The 22,224-nt window shown below is 36.1% G+C and overlaps 2 protein-coding genes across 13 annotated transcripts in view; one reads left to right on the plus strand and one right to left on the minus strand.

The window, feature by feature from the left end:
- Window positions 1–22,224, minus strand: part of FAM13A (family with sequence similarity 13 member A) — a 418,718-nt gene that overhangs the window by 67,629 nt on the left and 328,865 nt on the right. For 10 of the 12 annotated variants that reach the window (XM_033214803.1, XM_033214801.1, XM_033214804.1 and 7 more), the window contains one exon: window positions 11,625–11,666. The exons of the other annotated variants lie outside the window; for them this stretch is intronic. In XM_033214803.1, coding sequence (XP_033070694.1) covers window positions 11,625–11,666 — 42 coding nt within the window. The remainder of the gene's footprint in view (window positions 1–11,624; window positions 11,667–22,224) is intronic. 12 annotated transcript variants of the gene reach the window in all.
- Window positions 20,190–20,729, plus strand: LOC117085673 (ubiquitin-60S ribosomal protein L40-like). The gene has a single exon (XM_033214813.1). It carries the CDS (start codon window positions 20,237–20,239, stop codon window positions 20,621–20,623), a length of 387 nt encoding a protein of 128 aa, XP_033070704.1. The 5' UTR covers window positions 20,190–20,236; the 3' UTR covers window positions 20,624–20,729.

Genomic DNA, 22,224 nt, shown 5'->3' on the forward strand with positions numbered 1-22,224 from the left:
TTCTTAATAGTCCTTTGGAATTTCTGGTATATTTAACTAGTCTATAATTTCAGGTTCTTTTAATAGAATTCCTATAAATAAAGTATTATGAGAAGATATTTTCCATTGGTAATCAGAAAAGAAAGTTCTGGTCTTGGCTCTGCAGTTGATTAGACAAAATCACTGGCAGGTTGTTGGTTAGCTTGGCTGCATTGGGTTGGATTCTTCACACAGAAAATGAAAGGTCTGGCTAGTGATCTCTGTGGTTTCTTTTACCTCTAAAAGAAACCTCAAAAAATTGTTCTATCTCAGGTTCAAGCTTACTGTCTAAAGTTTAAATCATTATAAAAGGTTATGACTGCATATTTAGTTTTATGACATAGTATCAGATAAATTTATGGTTTATTAGTTACCAAAATAACTTTGGTATTTAGTTCAGGTATCCACTGTCATAGTTCCTGTGGGATGTACTTAACAATTCACCCTTAACAAAATTTTAAAGAATATTTAACAACAGCAATAGAGATTTCTTCCATAACTAAGATACTGACAAAAAAGCAATAAGCATTTAAACAATAAGCAAATAAGGCAAAGTGAAAGATAAAGAAATTTCCTTCTTCATCTGCATGTAGCTTGCTTTTTATCTTCTGCGGAGAGCTAAGAATAATGAATTTTTCTTTTTCAGAGTCCTTGACTGATTTGCTAAGAAAATTTCTTACTTATGCATTATAAACAGTTGGACATGGAAGCGTTCATTTCCTAATGTTGACAAAGCAAGTATTTAAAATGGAAAGAAAGATGCTCACTCATATGCAGATCCCAGTTCTATGGCCAAATTCAAACCTAAGCCTACTGTTAGTGATGATGCAACTGAATATTCTATTGGTATGGTCATTTAAAATAGATTCTAAGCCTACTTTGAAATATAGTCCATGACATATTGAAATATCTTTAGTCTTTATTTTTATTAGCAAAACCCAAACTATATTTCCTTAAGCCAATTATGCTCAGCAATATTAGTCTCTAAAATTTGCATGTGATAAGATGCACAGATGCCTGTTGACAAGTGATTCTTTAATTAAATCTCTTGATTTGAAATAAAAAAGCATACATTTCAAAAGAGGTTTCAAATTTACAAAATGGAGACATCTTGAAAAGCATGTGTTTTCTTTTCTGTGTGTTCTCTTATTTCAGTATGTTCTCCTCTATGGCATATAAAATCCTGCCTGTAAAATATTACCGTTTTATTAGGAAACATGAGGTCCAACAAAATTATCAGTTTCTCTAAGATATAATATTTAAATTTACTCTATTTTTCTAATAGAGCAAGGATTAAAAAGACAACTATGAGATGTTTGCTTAAATAAACCTAAGGATAAATCTCATGTAACAATCATCAAAATAGCCTAAAATTTTTAATTTGTCAATTTAACAAAGTATAGTATTTTCAGTATCATCTTAAAATACTATAAGTTGATATGCAGCATCAACATTATACATATATAACAACACACATATGTTATTGTGTAACAGCTTTCTAAATTAAATTTTGTTCATAATTTTAGTGCATTCTTCACAGTGTCCTACATTAAAACAATTCAATCCTCGATATTTATTCCTTTTGCTTTAACCTCTAGCTATGATTATCATATGCAGAACTTTATCGGAACATTTGTAGGTATTTAAACTCTGATAAAAGTTGCATGATCACAAACATTTTGGGTAGCCTCAAATTTTGGTTTAAAATTGAATACTGTGCATAATATACTAGAATAAAAATTGAAAACATACTACATGGATATAACTCAAAAAGAGGAAAATATTTGTCCTCATACCTTCTCTAATTCAAATTTCCTATTCTTTTAAATAGTCTGATTTGAAGAAAAAAATTACTCTTCACAGCTATATCTTAATACTATATAAAATTTATTCTAACAAATCAAATGTAACCCATCAAAATGTCAGAATACTCATCTTTTATACAGCTTCTTTTGACAATTATTGATGTTTTCAATTTCATATATTTAGTACTATAGTTTTAGCATAAAAAGAAATTGGAAGTTTTTTTAGTTTTTACACTAAGGTCTATATTAACAAAATTATAAAATGCAATGCATAATTCACTTATATACTGTATCTCTTTTCCATTTTACAGAAAATTGAAGATCAGAGAAGTATCTAATTTAAGTTTACACAGCTCCATTCTATCTATGTAGTCCGGCTTCAGAGCATGTCCTCAATTCTCTGAATAATCTTTATTCTCAAATAATGCTACTATTTACATAAATCTGTGGCTATACCTTTAGTTATTTCATTAGAATTAGGTTACTAAAAGTGTTTTTTTTTTTTTAATTTAAATAGATTTTTTGTTTTTCTCCAAATTTATATAATGCAGAAAATTTTTATTTCTTTTAGGTTTTCATGTTTATTAGTTTCAAATTGCACGAAGTGTTCTCTAATCTTTTAAAAAAGTATTATAACCCTTACAGTAAACTTCAATTATGATTATTAGTATCATCTCTCATTTTTCTTAAGCTTATCAAGAATTTTGTATCTTGTAATTTTCATTTTTACTCTCAAAGAACCAGCTCCTGAACTCAAATATCAGTTCTGCTTGTTTTCTGTTTTCTTTTATTATTAACGAATTCTTTTAGGTTTCAATGAGATTGCTTTTTCTTCCTTTCTATAACTTCTTATTCTGAATGTGTGGCTGATTTATCTTCAATCTTGTGTTAGGTTACCTCTTTAAAAAGTTTAGACTTTATTCCACAAATTTTGATATATACTTTTTATTTTCTTAACAATATGCACTTGAGATTCTTATTTACTCTTTGAGTTATCCCCTTCCTCCTGTCCCCTTACAAGAGTTTTCACTGGTTTATTGAAATTTTTTTTTGTCATTAATTACAGTGTGGTCAGAAATTGTTGGCTATCAAAATTTCTACTCTTTAAGAACTTTTAAAGATAGCTGAATACTGTTTATAAAGCAGCAGAAATGCTTGATTGAGCTCTATTTGTACTATGCAAAGTTTCACATATGTATATAGGTGCTCATTTATTTGAAATTTTATTAATTTTACAAAATTCTCAATGCTATATATCCTATAAATTTTGTTATGGACATATAGTTACATGTATAAGTTCTATATTTCAAATGTGTTTACTTGTTTATCCTTGATAATATAAGAATTTAAATTTATATGATTTGATAATACTGTAAATCTAGATAATAAAGTAAGTCCAGTTTATCTTTTCTAACAAATTTGGCCTTCAACTTCAGTTGTCTGTTCACATTTATCAGATATATGTTTATCTTTTTATTATTGACCTTTCTGTGCCACTTTGTTTTAGGTATAACTCTTTTGCAAACAGTATAGTTCAACTAGATTTTTTTTTTTTTTTAGTATTTTAGCTTTTCTCAAAGAATTTAATCCATTTACATTTATTGTCATAGCTGATAGATTTGTTCTAGTATTGTTTTTGCTTTATGCTTTCTAATTTGGGAACTTGTTTTTCCTTTGCTTGCTGCCATTGCTCTTCTCTTTTGAAGGCATTTTGAATACAGGAATCCTATGCAAAATTCTACTATGGTTGCTTTTCATGCCCATATTTCTCTCATTATTAAAAATATGGCAAAACCACAATTACTTTCACACCAACCTAATAAAACAAGAAAAGAAGCAAAAAAACCTCTTGACACCTGCTTCTATTTTCCTGTTTATGTAAGACAAGAAATTTATAGCTTCATTACTTTCTTTGCCCTTCCACCAATGCTAATAATCAGATCTCTACCTCATACTAATTGTTTTTTAAATTTATCTCTCACTTAGCTGGGCATACCCTATACTTGTACTTTTACAAGTATGTCTTCATTCGAATTATAGTTTTCAGATGGCTTTTCAATCTCTGACTTTCACATCTAACATTATTATTCTGACAGTTCTGTGGTTTTTCTTTTTTAGACAGTGTCTTGCTCTGTCACCCAGGCTGGAGGGAGTACAGTGGCGTCATCATAGTTCACTGAAATCTCAAACTCCTGGGCTCAAGCAATCCTCTTACTTTGGCCTCAGAAGAAACTCGTGTACATCAAGACATCTGGCCAATTTATTTATTTTCTTATAGAGACAGAACCTTGCTATGTTGCCCAGGTTGGTCTCAGACTCCTTTGTTTCAAGAGATCCTCCCACTCTGGCCTCCGAAAGTGCTGGGATTACAGGACAGAGCTACTGTGTACAGGCTGTCATGTAGTTTTTATCTTTATCCTGTTCCTTTTTATTCCAGAAGGGCTTCTCCAGTTTCTCTTTCATCATGTATTTGACTGATTTTTAATCATTTCTGTTCTTTACTGCCTTCAACATAGTTTTTAAAGTCTCTTCTAAAACATTTCTAGGGTTGTTTTTCCCTCCTCATTTCAGCTGTTCTTTCTGTATCCCCAGTCTTCCAATTCTAAGCCTACTCCACTTTAATGGCTTCCTACTGATGTTTCAGAAAGGTTTATGTCCTTGAGCATTTTTTGAGAAGATTAACAATATTACTTCTCAAGTTTTCATCTGAATTTTATAAAAATCGATTCTCTAGATTCTGTTTTTATGCTGAGTCATCGAGGCAAATCATCCTTTCCCCCAGTTTGTCATTTCTCTTCATAGGTCCCAAATTCTTTCTTTGTGCTTAGTGGTTCTTGAGGTGGAACAATCAATCTAGGTAGAACCATTTCCAACAACCTGGGTAGGTAAACTGTTCTTAGCTTATATAATTGTCTACTTGGCTGTGAGCAGATGGCTCCTCCTGGATTTAGATTTGAAGAGCCAGTATCTGAATCTGCCCTAGAATAATCTATAATACCTACTTAGGTAGACTTGCTTTTTGGTTCCATTTTATGATTATGCTGGAGAATCAGAAACAAATTTGTGGTTTGTTTTGCGGTACTGTACACTTGAAAGCACATATGAAAATCCAATAATCTTCTTGCCTTTATCCCTTTCTCAAATGTTTTTGCTAGGTGACTGAGCATCCCAGGAGAATCCCTTTCCTCCCCATTGTTTTGTACGCTGAGTATTCTTGTCTGAATGGATATTAAAATATAAAAGCTGATGAGGGCAGAGAGGTGAAAAACAATAACACAACTCGGCTCTAGATGGTTCAGAAAATAAGTTTCTGCTCAGTTGAGGAAATGTCACCAACTTTTCTGGTTAGTGCAATAGGCAGTAGAAGCAAGCAAAGTCAGTTTTTCCTCCCTTCCTTTTCTCTTTGTGGCTATCTGTATTGTTCAGATGGCAGAACATGAAGTCTGCAAGGTAAAAATATGTTTCTCTGCCCACCCCATAGATGATGTGACCTTTGACGTGGCTTTTGTTTTTATCATTGCTACAGAGCTGTCTCTAGGGTTTGTATTTTATATTATCATGGATATTAAATAGAAAGCTGGGAGTACTGTATCAAGCAAAGGCAGTCTGCTACCTGTTTAAACTAGATTCTTAAATTTTATTAAAATCTGAAGTTCTACAAAGGGAAGCCCACAGGGAGGCAGGGAAACTGAGGAATGAAGTAACAAGAGATCTAGGCAGAATGGAAAGGTGTAATTTTCTACAAGTGAATTATTCTTTATCATGCTGAGGTAAAAGATGTGAAGAAAATCATTTAAAATGTATATAATTTATCTTTCTAAATATATAGCTCTAACATATGCTTAATATTTCATTAACATTGTTAGAATTAAACCTAGAATCTATACTTACATCTAACTATGCAAAAAAAAAAAAAAAAAAAGACTAGTGATTCTCAGATCAAGAACTCAATAATGAGTCTTAAAAACTGTATGACAAACATTAGTAAACTTTGTAGCCATTCCTCAATTATACTGTTGGTCTGGTTCTGTGTAAGCACCTAGCCCAAGCAGAGACTTAGAATCCTGACCAATGGGACACAAATATCTTTAAGAAATCCACATACTTCATAACTATAAGGATGGTTATTATTAAAAAACAAAATAACAAGTGTTGACAAAAATATGGACAAATTGGAACTGTGTACTGTACTTGTGGAAATGTAAAATGATGTAGCTGCTAGCTAGGGTAGTAAATAGTATGGAAGTTCCTCAACAAATTAAACGTAGAACTACCATACGCTCCAACAATTCCACTTTTTCTTTTTTTTAAGACAGAGTCTTGCTCTGTCACCAGGCTGGAGTGCAGTGACACAATCTCGGCTCACTGCAACCTCCGCCTTCCAGGTTCAAGCGATTCCCCTGCCTCAGCCTCCTGAGTAGCTGGGACTACAGGCATGCACCACCATGCACGGCTAATTTTTTGTATTCTAGTAGAGACTGGGTTCCACCGTGTTGTCCAAGATGGTCTTGATCTACTGACCTCGTGATTCACCTGCCTCGGCCTCTCAAAGTGCTGGGATTACAGCCATGAGCCACTGTGCCTGGCCCCAACAATTCCACTTCTGAGTATATACCCAACAGAAATGAAAGCAAGGACTTGGACAGATATTTGTACATCCATGTTCATAGCAGCATTATTCACAATGCCCAAAAGATGGAAGCAACCTAAGTGTCTATTGACAGGTGAAAGGATAAACAAAATGTAGCATATACATAGATGGAAATATTATTCAGCCTTCAAAAGGAAGAAAGTTCTGACACATGCTACAACGTGGATGGACCCTGAGGTATGCTAAGTAAAATATGCCGGTCACAAAAGGACAAAGACTGTAAGATCCCACTCATATGAGGTACCTGGAGTAGTCAAATTCTTAAAAGACAGAGAGTGAAATGGTTGTTGCCAGGGGATAAGGAAAGAAGGAAATGAAAAATTAGTGTTTAGTGAGTACAGAATTTAATTTTACAAGATACAAAGAGTTCTGAAGATGGATGGTGATGAGAGTTGTGTAACAATGAGAATGTACTTAATGCCACTGAACTGTACATTTAAAAATGGCTAAGATGGCAACCTTTGTTTATATTTTACCATAATAAAAAAACCAAAACCAAAACAACAGAGCTCCACAGGTAGAGGGGATGTGCCCCCTCAGTTTAGAAACACTACTCTGGCCAAGCGTGGTGGCTCGTGCCTGTAATCCCAGCACTTTGGGAGGCCGAGGCGGGCGAATCACTTGAGGTCAGAGTTTGAGACCAGCCTAGCCAACATAGTGAAACCCCCACTCTATTAAAACGACAAAAATTAGCTGGGCTTAGTGGTGGATGCCTGTAATCCCAGCTACTGTGGAGGCTGAGGCAGGAGAATCGCTTGAACCCAGGAGATGGAGGTTGCAGTGAGCCGAGATCATGCCACTACACTCCAGCCTGGGCGACAGAGTGAGACTCCATCTCAAAAAAAAAAAAAAGGAAACACTATTATAATAAAAAAGAAAACAAATATTTTTGATAAGTAGTTGTGTTTAAAGACATCCAGATACCTAGCTGACTTTATCATGTTGCTAAAAAAGTAGATACTTAAATAAACAGCTTGCTTGTTTGTTCCACTTCTTAGTCAGTAGCCTAAAACAGGCTTTTGAATAAATGTAATGTCTGGTATGCTACATTTCTCCAAAGCTCTCCATGTGATAATGAAGGATTTTTACCTTAAAATATTCATTTAGAAAACATACAATATGCTTCTTAAGGAGAAAAACAAACTATTAAAAGTTAAAGCTAATGAACCATAATACAAAAAAAAAAAAAAATCACAAACATACAAATTCTAGCATAAGTTGTTTGGAAAGCAATTCCTCAGAAAAACTATCTAAAAATGCTTTAGAAAGAAGTTTTCTACATATCAGGATAGGAGTGGTATGGTAATAATATTCAGATCCCATCTAAATATCAGGTAATATTTTAATTTGAATTTAGCCAAAGTCATTTCTCTCTAACATAAATGTACAGTTATGATACTGAAAAATCGATAGTTCCTAGGCTCCAGCAATTAAAAATTAACCAAATTAGAAGCAGTAAGTCTGTCTGCAAAACAGCTAACTTAGAAATAAATCCATCTGATGCACCTTCAGGAAAATTAGAAAACAGACAAAATACTGAAGCTGACCTTAATCCAAACCTGCTAAATTAATAATTTAGCCTCAGTTTGCACTGTGAGTATTAAAACTTGGGCTGATATTTTTAAAGATGGTCAATTCCAGGACTTTCATGGAGCACTAAATGAGAAAAGGAAAAGAGAGGAAGACCAGTGCACCTGCTAGAAGACAGGTGTTAGCTAAGCAAGGACCAAGTTTCAGATGCCAGGTGAGCTAGTTAGAGCCCAATGAACAAAACTAGTATATAGCCCCTGAAGCATATATCCTAAGATTTTGATAAAGCACATTAAACACAGGTTCTAGGCATGCAAGTTATATGTATAATCCAGGAATTTGTAAAGAAGGAGTTCAAGGATAGAAGTCTGATGAAATGGGATAAGGATGGGATCTGGTCCTGCTCATAGGAGCACGAAAGTGGTATAGGGGAGGTGAGAGCTGGTAGAGATGAGGAGAAACAGCAAGTGGAGATGCAGAACCCAAGTCTTAGTGGAAACCAAACACCGAAATCCAAACGCAGGCTTGGAGACACTGAAAACTCAGGCAAACAGAAGTAGAGCGGCAACAGATCCTAGACAGATCTGACTGGAGGCCGGGTAAAAGAATGCAGACAATAAAAGGTTGAACATGGCACAGAAGAACACCACCACCAAGTTGTTTTGATGTTCAGCTGAGCAACTGAGGTAGGGGCCCTGTTGTTTGGGATTCTAGCCTAGAATATAAAAGAGAACAGGGTATGAACATCCTGGCCAAGAACGTTCTCTACCTTAAGTTTGCAGGTCATGTTTATTCTGTTGTAGTCTTACTAAGGGTTTGGCATAATCTATTCTTCCCTTTCATTTCCCTAATCATTTCAACTGGGCTGGTAATCCCTAATAAGCGTCTGGGGAACAATGACACCTACTGTTTGAGCTCCTATAACTGCAATTAACTTGCTACATGGAATGGTGGCAGGTGTAGATTGATAGCTACTGTTTCCTTCCTTTGCAAAAAACAACAAGTGGCTCTGTGGTGAGTTAAGTTGGAGAAGTACTGAAATTAGAGATGACAGAGTTGTTATCACAGAAGATATTTGATTTAGAATAAAAATATGACTGTGTGTCTATTTACAACAGCCCTACCTTATTACAGAAAGGACTGAAGGTAACTGAAATATATGGTAGACTAACATGTGATTCAGGCATGACTGTTCAATGAGAATATCACATTACAGAACTGAAATTCCATAAGGTGATAACAAGAGCAACGTAATGGCTGAAACGGCCTCTCTGGTTCCCTGTTCCTGCATCCCTTTCTTCTCCCCTAGCCACAGCAAGGTCCTGGGACCTCCACTAGTGTGCACTGTGGCCTCTTCACATGCTCTCCATCTGTATCCTCTATCCCAGACACAGACTCTGTCCTGTTATATACAATCCATCTCTTCTCCACTCCACTAGCAGGATCACTATGTGACCTCCTGTACCCGAGTGCCGCTATGGGTCATCTACCCTCCTTCCTTTGAGACTGGAGGTCTGCTCTGCTCTCATCTTCTGTCTGTTCGGATCTGCACTCTCTGAAGACTGTCCACTCACAGACTTATAGCCACTGAGTTTTGCTGTTCCACTTCTTTATGCTGGAACTTTCAGAATTAACCACCAAACTGAATATCCCACTGCTGACCAGCTTTCCCAGCCCTATCCCCTCCATGGCTGCTTGTGGCTGGATCTACTTCCAGTGAGTTCCCCTCTCAGCAGATGTGTCTTATGTCTTGATTGGGCCTACTTCTGAAATTCTAATTTCAGGCTAAATAATTACTATTTTTGCGTTTGTGAAATAGTTCTGCTTGGTTTAAATCTCCATCATATGAAAAGAACGCCTGCTGGTAACTTTTCCTTTTTCTACCATAAATGTGGGCCAGTATGCATATTCATTCCCTTTTTCCCCCTAATTTTATCATATTTTAGTTTCTATGACTCAACATTGAAAAAAATCAAGTAGCTTCTATTAAGAGTTCGGTAAATATATTATTGATTTTCTTTTACTCTATTTTCTTGTACTTTCATTCTGCAAGTACAGGACATTCAGAGAAATAAGTTTTCATTAGTTGGCATGATCCAGTGCTAAAGTCTCCTATACTATGTAAAACTGAATTTCCATTAATATATAACAAGCATTTGCTGATATTACTGTGTGTATTTATATAATGAATACCAGACTCACTACGTGCTCAGCAACATCCTCATGTGTCCACAGGAATTGCATAGTTGAGATAGCCTATGAACCAGAGTATGCTGATTTGGTTGGCAGGAAACCAGGATGAAAAAAATGGACCATGTTGTCTCATACTGAAACCTCAAATGTTCCCTCTCTTGCCATAAAGTGATTATGCAATACGCTGCAAGTCACTAAAGGGTAAACACTACTAAAAAGCAGTTACTTGGCTAAGCCTGAAGTCCTATGACACATTTCTGAAGTACTAGTGGTTGAATTATAGCCTAAATCCATTCTGGGACTATTTCAACAAGTCAGATTCAAAAATAAATAAATAAACAAATTCTGTATTGCATATCCTGACATTTCTTTTAAAAAACAGTAGACTTCAGGCTGGGCATGGTGGCTCATGCCTGTAATCCCAGCACTTAGGGAGGCTGAGGCGAGTGGATCACGAGGTCAGGAGTTCAAGACCAGCCTGGCCAAGATGGTGAAACCTTGTCTCTACTAAAAATACAAAAATTAGCCAGGCATGGTGGCGGGTGCCTGTAATCCCAGCTACTCGGGAGGCTGAGACAGAGAATTGCTTAAACCCAGGAGGCGGAGGTTGCAGTGAGTTGAGATCATGCAACTGCAATCCAGCCTGGGCAACAAAGCGAGACTCTGTCAAAAATAAATAAAATAAAATAAAATAAATAAAAAGCAGTAGACTTCGGTAAAGATTCAAAAAACAAACATCAGCATTATTTTACATGCTTATATACTTTTCAAATATATTTTCTAAGCCTTTGAAGTGGGTAGGTAGTAAGAAAAGAAATGCAATAAGGAAGACTTGATTCTAGGCTATATCTCAGATGACTCACTCGGAAAACCCTGTCAGTACAGCATTCATTCACCAGAGAGAAGTGATCTTGAATTATGTTAACATACCTGCTTTAACAGTTGTTACTCTGGGTTTACAAGCTTTAGAAAATCATCTTCAATCCTATAAACTTGCGGAATATTTAGTTTCCTTCTCCGCTATGACATAGAAAATGATGTAACCCAACCCAAGGCTTTGTCTGTGAGTGGGTCTTGTACCCATTGGCCCCCACTAACCTATGCATATGTATACGTATAAAATGGAGATTTTTAACTTTGCTTACAGCCTAATCATCGGGCAGATTTTAAATTAAAATGATCACCTTGGCACTTTCAAATTTAAAACAAAATACCTTATTTTAGTTGTTTGAACTATATTATACTTTTTAAAAATATATTTCTTGAACCAAAGGGAAAAATATAGTAAGGTAAAGAGCTCCAGCAAGCTTAGTCTGGCCACAGTAATGAATGTTCTATTGAAAGGGATTAAAATGAGCAAATAAACCCAAAGAAGCCTTAACCCTCCTTTATTCCCTGCAGTAGACCAACAAAAATCAAATAAATACCTCAAATAGAAAGGTGAAATAGGTCTTTCATCTTCCTGCGAACTAAAAGGAAAATAAATTTTGAATTAATATAATGTCTGTTAATATGACATGTCAATTTTACTAAAAATGTTCTACCGATCAAAAATGTCGATTTAGCACATTAAAGCCAATCTCATGATGGAGTAAGGTTAGTAAAACACGATCTACCTCGGACCTAGCCAAAGTCAATTACTTCTTGTCAGGATACCATCAAGTGAGGCTTCTTTCAAGATGAGCTAAGACAAAAGTAATTCACATCACACTTTCCAGAGGAAGCTTTTTACTGCCTTATTCTAGGGGCCCAACTCAAATATTCGTATATTACACATAAACCCTTAAAACAATTACATACTAATTTATCTCAACAAAGCTGATTGCAGCTCATTAACATGATGATGAAAATAAGAAACAACCAACAAAACTTTCCTGTTAAGAACGAGCCACTTCAGGAATGATTCCCTAGCAATGAAGAGCACATCAGTAAACAGCACCACACTCACGGGCTCTTTGTCCTTCTGTAGTTACTCCACTAAGTATTAACTAGTGTGTATAACATGAAAGGACACAAATGAAATCATTAACAAGTTTAAGTTCCTCAAACAACACAGACAAAATATCAAGCTTAATACACTGAAAGTTATTTTTTTTTTAAGAGACATGGTCTCACTCTGTTGGCCAGGCTAGAGTGCAGTGGTACGATCACGGTTCACAGCAGCCACAAACTCCCAGGCTCAAGCGATCCTCCCACGTCAGCCTCTGGGGTATCTGGGACCACAGGCACGTGCTACCGTGCCAGGCTAATTTTTTTATTTTATTTTTTGTAGAGACGGAGTCTAACTATGTTGCCCAAGCTGGTCTTGAACTCCTGGGCTCAAGCGATCCTCCTGCCTCAGCCTCCCAAAGTGCTGGGATTGCAAACATGAGCCACCATGCCTGGCCTAGAAATTTAATTTTTAAAATGTAAAATGTTTGTTGTATTTTCTTTTCCTTTCTTTAGCATGTTTTATTTTTCCTAATAAATGATCTCAAAGTATAGAATGAATCCCTCCGCCTTGCTGTCCACTGGAGTGATCTTTGAACTTTTAAAATTATGCACTCATAAAACTTGCTTTTCAGTAGCCACTCCCCTCAAATATATAACTGATTAAATATATATATTATGTACATCATTAAACGATAAAAGTAGAAAGATAAAGTATTAAATAAAGTGAAAAAGAAGGTCTGATATTTTCTTTTGTACCCCTAGGGTTCCTCTTGGATATCACCTGGGGTGTATACCACCTTATAGCATCTGGGAAAGCAACTAATTAACTGTAGCATTCTCTTTCTCTCTCTTTTTGCTTAATTTTCTTAAGCATCATTCATGAAGAGAGAAAAGTCTGCTTCGACTGATAGTATTAAACTTGCAGTCAATAAACTCTTATCACAGAGTTATACTGTAAAACACACATAAGCAAACAAAATCCTGTCCTGAAAGTTGAATAGGTCTTAACATTTTAGAAGGAATATGGAACATAAAATGTGACACATTGTTTTTCATTCTCTCATGATTTGGATTTCCAATTTCAAAACTGATCAGCTGTTCTAATGCCCATGTTGCCAAATATCTTAATGTTTATAACTAATGGTGTTAACTCTTCCCAGGTGAGAGGTAAGTGATGGGCTGTAATGTGGATGGGCTGAGGGCAAAGCTTGTAGAATTAGGTTGCAGGGTTGAAGAGTTAGCAGGGATAACACCTGGACATTTCCCAGGTGTTGTTATAGGAAACCACCTGAAACAGTGGTATTATAGGAGGTGACTACTTTTAAGTCAACCTGACAGAAGTCACTTACACATTTGACTTCCAAACATTCCTAGAAAACACTAAACAAAACAATTATAAAAATGTTAGAACTGGGTTTCCTGATCAAGAAATTGATCATTATGCCAAAGAAACACTATGCCAAAAAACAAAACAAAACAAAACAAAACAAAAAAACAAAAAAAAAACACCTGCCATTAAAAACCTATAATGATTTTGTTATTCCAGGAAAGGCCTCCATATTTTGTAAAATGAGTACCACATACTTTCTTTGCCCAGAACAGATCCTTTACTCTAACATGTAGCAAACTGAAGGAAAATTAACATGGTTACTGTAACATTCTTTGATGTACACTCAATTAGCAATATGCTTGGTTTTCTTAAGTGCTTTTGAGAGATGATTTAAATGGTTCAGGGCTCTGAACACAGCTGTTCATGTGTCTTAGCTATTTGTGTGTGTCTGTGTGCTAAATTTCTTTGCAGCAAACAGAAGCAATACTTTTTTCCTTTTATCTCCGTCACAAATTTCACATCAATTATGACTGCGGGCCAGATCCTACCACAGGTCCTATATTAATTATCTCAATTAGATCCTCACAAAACTTCCCTGGTACTGGCTTCTTGCTTCTTCTTTAATTCAGGTGGGAAAAGCAGTCTCAGAGTGAGTACATAACTCATGCAGATTATGCAGCTAGTCATGTGTAAACTACTGTGTTACATGTTAGTTCATTTTTCTTATTGTTTTCCCTTCATTTTTAACCTATCAAAGTACGGCGAGATGACTAGGTTAGTAAAGAAAATGCATTCGCTAGCCAGTCTGCATTCCAGCAGCCACAACAAGATCTCGTGGATTTGATAAGCTCCTTGTCATGCTTCTGATTATGGCAACTCTATATCACCTTAGTCAAAGTCTATTCGTAATGCATTATGCCTGACAGCACTTATAAGGTGATTAATTTATTAAAGTGTACTGGCGCGATGTCAAGAATGTCTCTTGATGGAAACACAAGACTTTAATCATAAGCAAATGTTTTATCTGGCCTGCATCTGCACAAAGTAAATTCATCAATGAAAGACAAAATAAGAAATTTTTAATTTGGCTATGCCCCTGAATTTTGACCAGTTTTTGTTCTAAAAAAAAAAATGTAAGCACTGAAATTTAAGTAAAATTAAGCAGAGTATTACATTTAGTCCACAATCAGCAGTACACAGTGGAGTAATCCATGCACACTACCTGAGAAAAACAATATAATTTGGAAAGAAAATGAGGATAAATAAATCAATTTTTATTTTAAAAGCATATTTCTCTTTTCCCTTTCCTAAAAGTACCCTTTTCTGGGATTTAGTAATATAATCTAAACAAAGGCATAAATTTTGAGACAACTAAATCATTGATTTCAAATTGATTACGCCAACTTATTTTAGAAATAAATTTAATGCATTGATTTTGAAGGCAATTTTAAAGAAAAATGGCCACGGACAATTCTTCCAAATAAAATCAAGAAAATAAACTTCTCCACAAAATATACAAACCAGAATGCACAACATTTGAAAAAATTACCATTTTTATATAGTTGTATGAAGATATTGTACTATTACTACAGGTTCCAAAACATCTTTAACAAAGATTATTTACACCTATTCCCGTTTTTGTGTCAATCTGTCATGATCAATGATACTAAAGGATTTTGCCTAAATTCTAAATTGAGTACAATTTGTCATAATTTTTTCCTAAATATGAAATCGAGAATTGATTCACTTTTAATTTTTAAAAATAAGCAAATGTTCTGTGAATGAAGAAGGAAGTGTGTGTCATGAAATTAAGCCAATGACAAATTGAAACAACTTAGAATTCATTTGATTTCCTCCTTGGTTACCAGTAACAACTCCGTGTTTTAATTATTTCCTATTTGCTGACTCTCAATAATGGCCAAGCTTAAGCAGCCAATTATAAGTAGTTTACTTTAAAAAACTCAAATATACACTGAGAGATCTGGGCAATCACCTCATTTATGTGATTATGCTTAATGTTCTCAGATACATGGTACTATATTCTCAAAATAACTGCTTGTGGGAAGAACATTTATCATATAGACCTAAATAATAGTCTAAATCTAAGAAGCTACAACCAAGAATGCCAATAACTTAGATATGTTTATCTAAGTTTTAGCAGAGTCCTGTCTAACTTTTTATACAGCTTGACATTGGTTAATGCACATAAATAAACGACACCTAGACTGATAATCTCTTCATGAGCTGCACTAATTTCTAAACTGAAGCCACAGAATGCAGTGCAATGCCTATCAGTTTAATTATACAGCAAGCTAAAGGAAATCATGAAAGGCATACTGTTGTATATGTCTAAGAAAAACCAAATAATGTTGGGAGAATTCCCAGGGCAAGCACCCAGAATGGACCTTCAGTTACTCAATTAAACCACCATTCCATTCAATTCTCTTTTTAACTCTCCAATGAATTCAACTTTCTAATTGGTTAATGTGGCTGGCTACCAAAAAATTAACATAATTTGCATATTTAGTCACACACTTTAAATACATTTCTAAGTGGTTTGAGACAGAAGAAATAGTTTGTAAGTGTTCCTTGAGTACTGAAAAGTACAGAAAAACAAGTAAATGCTAAGAATTTGGTGCCATTCTTTGAAGAAATTAGAAAAACCATCTATGAGGCTTAAAAAACAAAACAAGGAGCAAAAGAGAGAGAGAAAGTGAGGGACAAGTAAAAGAAAAGTATAAAGTAAACATTTTTTTCAGGAACTCAGGCATTTTCCACATGTGCTGCAGAATGTAAGGGGAGGAATTTTCTTAGAGAATGATAAGTGAAGTTAGCACATTTTCCTTTCCTTCCTTGTTCTCAAACCATAAAGTGCAACACATGTACTTGAGCATTTTCAATTTATCCACAGTCTCAGTCATTAACCACGCCCCCTGCCAACTGGGGAGGTGTGTGGCAGCCACTGTTCGGTTGCTTAGGTTTTTGGTTTGGTCCCAATGAAGAACACTAAAAAAAAAAAGTCCCCATTTTTTTTTTTTTTTTTTCTGGAAAACAAATGTAAGAGTTTTCAGATCAGTTCATAACTGTTTGCAGCTGTAATTTATTGGGGGTGAGGGATATTTTACAATTCTTTTTTGTAAACCCAGGCAGCTTTGTTTATAGTTTTATTATTTGCACTTTGTGCCTAAGAGCACAAATCTTAGCCAGTAGAAATACAAATGACTGCAGTTCAAGGGCAAATAGATTTTCCAGACCAAAGGTTAAATGCAAAGAGCTGAAGTTGTTAGTATTCACAGAACAGACATTTTTAGCTAACAGTAAGAAGTATTATTTTGAAGGCAAAACAAATAGACAAAAAGACTTCCAAAGATTTAGATTTCATTCCAGTAAGATAGAAAAATATTTCTACCATTTTTTGTCTGTTTAGTGGAAATTTGAAATATATTGTTATCAGTTGAATTATGTCACCCCAAAAATATACACTGAAGCCATAATCTCTCATATTTTAGAAAGTTATCTTATTTAGAAACAGGGTCTTGACAGAGATGATCAAGTTAAAATAAAGTCATTAAGATGGGCCTGAATCTAATATGACTAGTGTCCTTATAAAAAGGGGAAATTTGGACACAGAGACAGATATGCACCCAGGCAGAACATCATGTGAAGATTGGAGTTATGCTGTCCCAAGCAACGGAACTACTTGAAGCTAGGGAAGAGGCCTGGAACATACCAAATTCAGACAGAAAAACCTGCCTAACAAAGGTGCTTCAATCTTACACAAAGGCTGTGCTCTGAAAGTTCATTTACAGGAATGCTAAGACTATAATCAATTTCCCATACTGACACCAGGATTTGGTTTCCAGGCCTGTATTCAAAAGTCTGTCTAACCTCTCATTCAAGTGAACTATCCTCATAAGCAGTCCAGACACAATATTTTAAAGTTTTAATGATGATTCAGTTAGAAACACATTTTATATCATGACAGTACACATACATATAAATCAGACACAAATTTCACAAAATTATTCTTAGTTTGCTGGGATATTTTCTATTTTGTTATTAATATTGGTCACATCCTGCTAAATTGGCTTTATAATCACTAATAGGTCATGACCCACAAAATTTAAAAATACTGTTCTAAACTTTAGACTCAAGAGAATATTAAAATGAACTATTCTTATTATATCATAATTCTTGTTTCTAGGCCATAACTTCTCTCATTCAATTGATTAAAACTAAATAATGTATTTTTTATTAAGTATAATCATTCATGAAATAAACAAAATGTTGTGCTAAAAAAATACTGTTCTACAATATGCTAAATACACATCTCCCTTGCTTGCTATATAATGCACACTGAATGAATGTTGATGAATTAAGATCTATGTTCTCACAAGACAAAGAAAAAAAACTCTTTCTTTCTCTGTCCTACTGCCAAAATCAGCTCTGGGCCAAAGAAGTACAGATTTTGCTGAGTGTAGATGGTAAAGAAAAGCAGAGAGAAAATGGGTCTGGATATGCCCAGTAGTGGGCATGATGACATAGTTGTGGAAGGCCAGGAGGATCTGACAGAATATCTCCAAATCTCTCTTAAATAGTCCTTCCCTAGTTACACCATATGACAGTGTCAAGAATGAGACTCAGAGACACAGTGAAGGAGACCATTTTGCATAGGACACGGCCTCCATGGCTCTTCCTTATTTGTATGACTGTGGTATTGTTTATCACCTATTCTGTCTTCTAGAATCAAAGAAATATTATACTTAGAGAAAACTAAGGATCATCTCATTCTATTTCAATCCTACTCACTCAGCTAGTGCCAGCTCTGAATGTCCTGAATAACAGCTTGCAATGTCTAAGAAATTGCATGGCAGTAGGGGTATGTGCATGCGGGGGGAAAAGGAACAGAGTTCTTAAGTGGGGGGTGGGAAGAGGAGTTGCTTTACCTTCCATTTGTTTTGCATCTCTTTCTACAGCTAGAAGGTGAAAAGTGAACCATGACTGCCTGCTGATTGATTGACAGTGCACTTCTCAGGGAATCCTGGGCTGAGACATGTGTAGAAGTCACAGCATAGAATCTTATTCTTGTTATAACATTTACATTGTGTTTATAAGCCAACTGTTTTCCTTAAGGACGTTTATCCCTGCTATAGTTTAAATGTGTCTCCCAAAGTTTATGTGTTAGAAACTTGATCCCCAATGAAACAGTTGTTGAGAGGTGGAACCTTTAAGAGCTGATTAGGTAATGAGGGCTCTGCCCTCAAGATTGGATTAATGCTGTTATTGTGGGAGTGGGATGGTTAGTACGGGAGTAGGTTCCTGGTAAAAGGATGAGTTTGACCCTCTCCCCTCTGTTCATTGAGTTCACTTTCTTGCCCTTCTGCCACCTGCCATGGGATGACAGAGCTAGAAGGCCCTTGTCAGACGTGAGATCTTTGAGCTTGGACTTCCCAGCCTCCAGAACTGTAAGAAATAAGTACCTGTTCATTATAAATTATCCAGCCCATGCTATTCTGTTATAGCAGCACAAAATGGACTAAGACAATCTCTTACCTCCATATTTGATCAATTACCAAATTGTATGGATTATGTCTCAAAAAAAAGGATGTGTCTCTTGAGTCAGATCTCTCCTTTCCATTTCCACTGCATTAGTCTTTCGCAGGGGCAAGACTATTTCCCTGTTTTCCACACCAGTTCATCCTTAGCCTCTCCTACTTCCCCATTGTAATCCACATGCCTCAATCTGGCACATGAAGTCCCTCCCAATTGCAACCCAACATATCTCTACAAACCTCTCATTGCACTTTTGCAACTCTTTCCATTTGTACATGTTGTTCTTTCTACCTTCAATCCTTTCTCCACCTCTCTCTGCCTGGTAAATACTTCATCTCTCAGTTCAAGTGTCATCTAATCTGGGAAGCCATCTCTAGCACCCTGGAGAGGGAGTTGCTTCTTCCTCCAGGCTTCAAGACACTTTGTTCATAGCTATAACCGACTGCTTAGCACATACCACTGAAATTCATGAGCTCAGAGGCTTGTCTCGTTTCCAGATTAGTCTTTATCTTTGCAACACCAGCACCTAGCTAGGTACCTAGAACACTGCATGTATTTAGTAAATGGCTGTTGAATAAAATCAGTATCATCAAGATTTTGCTGAGTGCTTGCAGTAGTGTTTGATTAAATATTTTGAAAACATACTGTCTATAATTTGTAAAACTAATTTTGCCTAGAAGCATTCTCTGATATCTGTACATTGACTATTTTAAATTTTCTTTTTCCCATCTATTCAAAACTTAATGAATCTGCAGCTATGCCATGGGTTTTCTCCCATCCTCACTTAAAGAAAATAATTTCTTTTTTCCAACTGCACAATTAGAGGTGGGAGCTTTGCCATTATGCCCATAATTTTAACACTGTACTCTTTGTGGTATACAGAGAACCCAGAAAATGATATGTTCGGGCAAGGTAATGTTTGAGTATGGCCTTGCCACACACTACATCTGTTTGTTCTGGCTTGAGAGCAGGAAAAAAAAAAAAAATTATTTCACTTCACACCAAACACAAAGGTTGTTTAAGGTTTGAAGAAATTTTGGGTTTAGTCCCCAAACTATTTTCAAGGCAGCTGGAAGCTTTCATTTGTCTTTGAGATCTTGTTTAGAAAAGTGATGTTTATCATTATTATAAACATAAAAGCATTGTCTTAGGGAGGCAGTAATTTAGAACAAAAAATACAACACTCTTTTTCTTCAGCGAGGCGGCCGAGCTGCAGACACAAACATGCAGATCTTTGAGAAGACCCACACGGGCAAAACCATCACCCTTGAGGTCGAGCCCAGTGACACCACTGAGAACGTCAAAGCCAAAATTCAAGACAAGGAGGGTATCCCACCTGACCAGCAGCGTCTGATATTTGCCAGCAAAGAGCTGGAAGATGGCCGCACTCTCTCAGACTACAACATCCACAAAGAGTCCACCCTGCACCTGGTGTTGCGCCTGCGAGGTGGCATTATTGAGCCTTCCCTCCGCCAGCTTGCCCAGAAATACAACTGCGACAAGATGGTCTGCCGCAAGTGCTACGCTCGCCTTCACCCTCGTGCTGTCAACTGCCGCAAGAAGAAGTGTGGCCACACCAACAACCTACGCCCCAAGAAGAAGGTCAAATAAGGCTCTTCTTTCCTTGAAGGGCAGCCTCCTGCCCAGGCCCCGTGGCCCTGGAGCCTCAATAAAGTGTCCCTTTCGTTGACTGGAGCGGCAAAAAAAAAAAAAAAAACACATTCTTTGGGGGGATGAAATTAGTTGATGAAAAAACATTTTTTGTAACATTAGTAAATAAAGTATTTTCAAATCTTTAGTCACTGAAACAAAATCAAAAGAATACAGGGATACCTGCAGAAGGAAAGAAGGAAAAAGAAAATTGTTTTTGCTAACTTCTTTCAATTATTACCTTATTGCAAATTTATTAAGGGTTTGTTAATACAGTTTTGATTTAACAGATATATAATTTCCCAAACTGTTAACTCTGAATGTGGAATTCTTGAGACAAAGATGTGCAGGAGGCACGCAAATTATCCTGTCATCCTCTCCTGAACACCCCTCACCTCAGCCAGAGGAGGACTGTGCCAGAAAAATGGGTCAAGGCTTGTTTCTGACATCATCTTGACTTTCCGCTGCTTTTTAGGATGATGAGCAGCAACTGGAAAGTGAATGAAGGTTTGATGTCAACCTACACCTGGGCTTTGGGTGCTTCTACAACCATGGGCAGGTGCTCATACGGGAAACATTTTCTGAGTGTACACTACTTATTAGAATCCATGGTAGGTGCTAGAGATACACAGGCTAAGAAAACACAGTCCCACCCTTCACGGAATTTACAAGATAGCAGAGAAATGGAAACTTGAAATTTGATTATTATAAAAAAAAGCATACATAACTACCATTGATTGAGAGCTCACCATAAAAAGCCAGGCTTTGTGCTAAGAGTTTACGTGCATTATCTCATTCGATCCTCAAAGACATCATGGAGGAAGGAATTACTAACCAGATTTTTCAGATAAGAAGAACAAGTTTTAGAAAGGTTAATTAACAGGCTGAAGGCCATAGAGGCAGTCACGGCTGAGGTTCCAATCCAAGTCTGAAGTCAGAGCTCCAGCCTTTCCACTCTGAAGCACTATGCAGTCTGGCAGATTAGCTGAGGTTCAGTTAGATAAGCCACATAAGGAGTGAATTTTGAGGGTCACGTAGGTATTTTTGGGAGAAAGATAATGGACAGGAGAAGAACTCTGAGAGAGAGAGAGAGAGAGAGAGAGAGAGAGAGAGAGAGAGAATGTGCTTTGAAAGCATGGGAGAATTAATAACTCGGCAAGTGTGGCAATCGAGGGAGTTCAGCACCGGGGGTGCAGCAGTGACCTGCCAGAAAGCTGACACTGGAGAAACAGGCAGGCTCTTGGGTTTCTATTAAATCAAGGAGTTGAAAATAAAGGAAAGTCACTTATAAAAGTAAAACACAGTGTATCAATGGTCTACTCAGGCCAGCATTTAATTTCTAACTTTAGTTTCAAAAGTTATTTGAACCTAGACAGCGAAATTAGTTTCTCTTTATAATCATTTTGCTGACTGCAAAATACTGATATTTATTGTTTTTTTCTAAACACTTAACTTTTTCTCTAGCCTTTCAGTTCCATTCCTTTAATATAATGATCTGAGTAAAGCAGTTCAATTCTTTATTTTTATTTCTAGTAAGTTCGAGTCTTCTGAAGTCTTTTTTT

This window comes from Trachypithecus francoisi, unplaced genomic scaffold, assembly GCF_009764315.1.
Source record: "Trachypithecus francoisi isolate TF-2019V2 unplaced genomic scaffold, Tfra_2.0 Lachesis_group1, whole genome shotgun sequence".
Taxonomy (NCBI): domain Eukaryota; kingdom Metazoa; phylum Chordata; class Mammalia; order Primates; family Cercopithecidae; genus Trachypithecus; species Trachypithecus francoisi.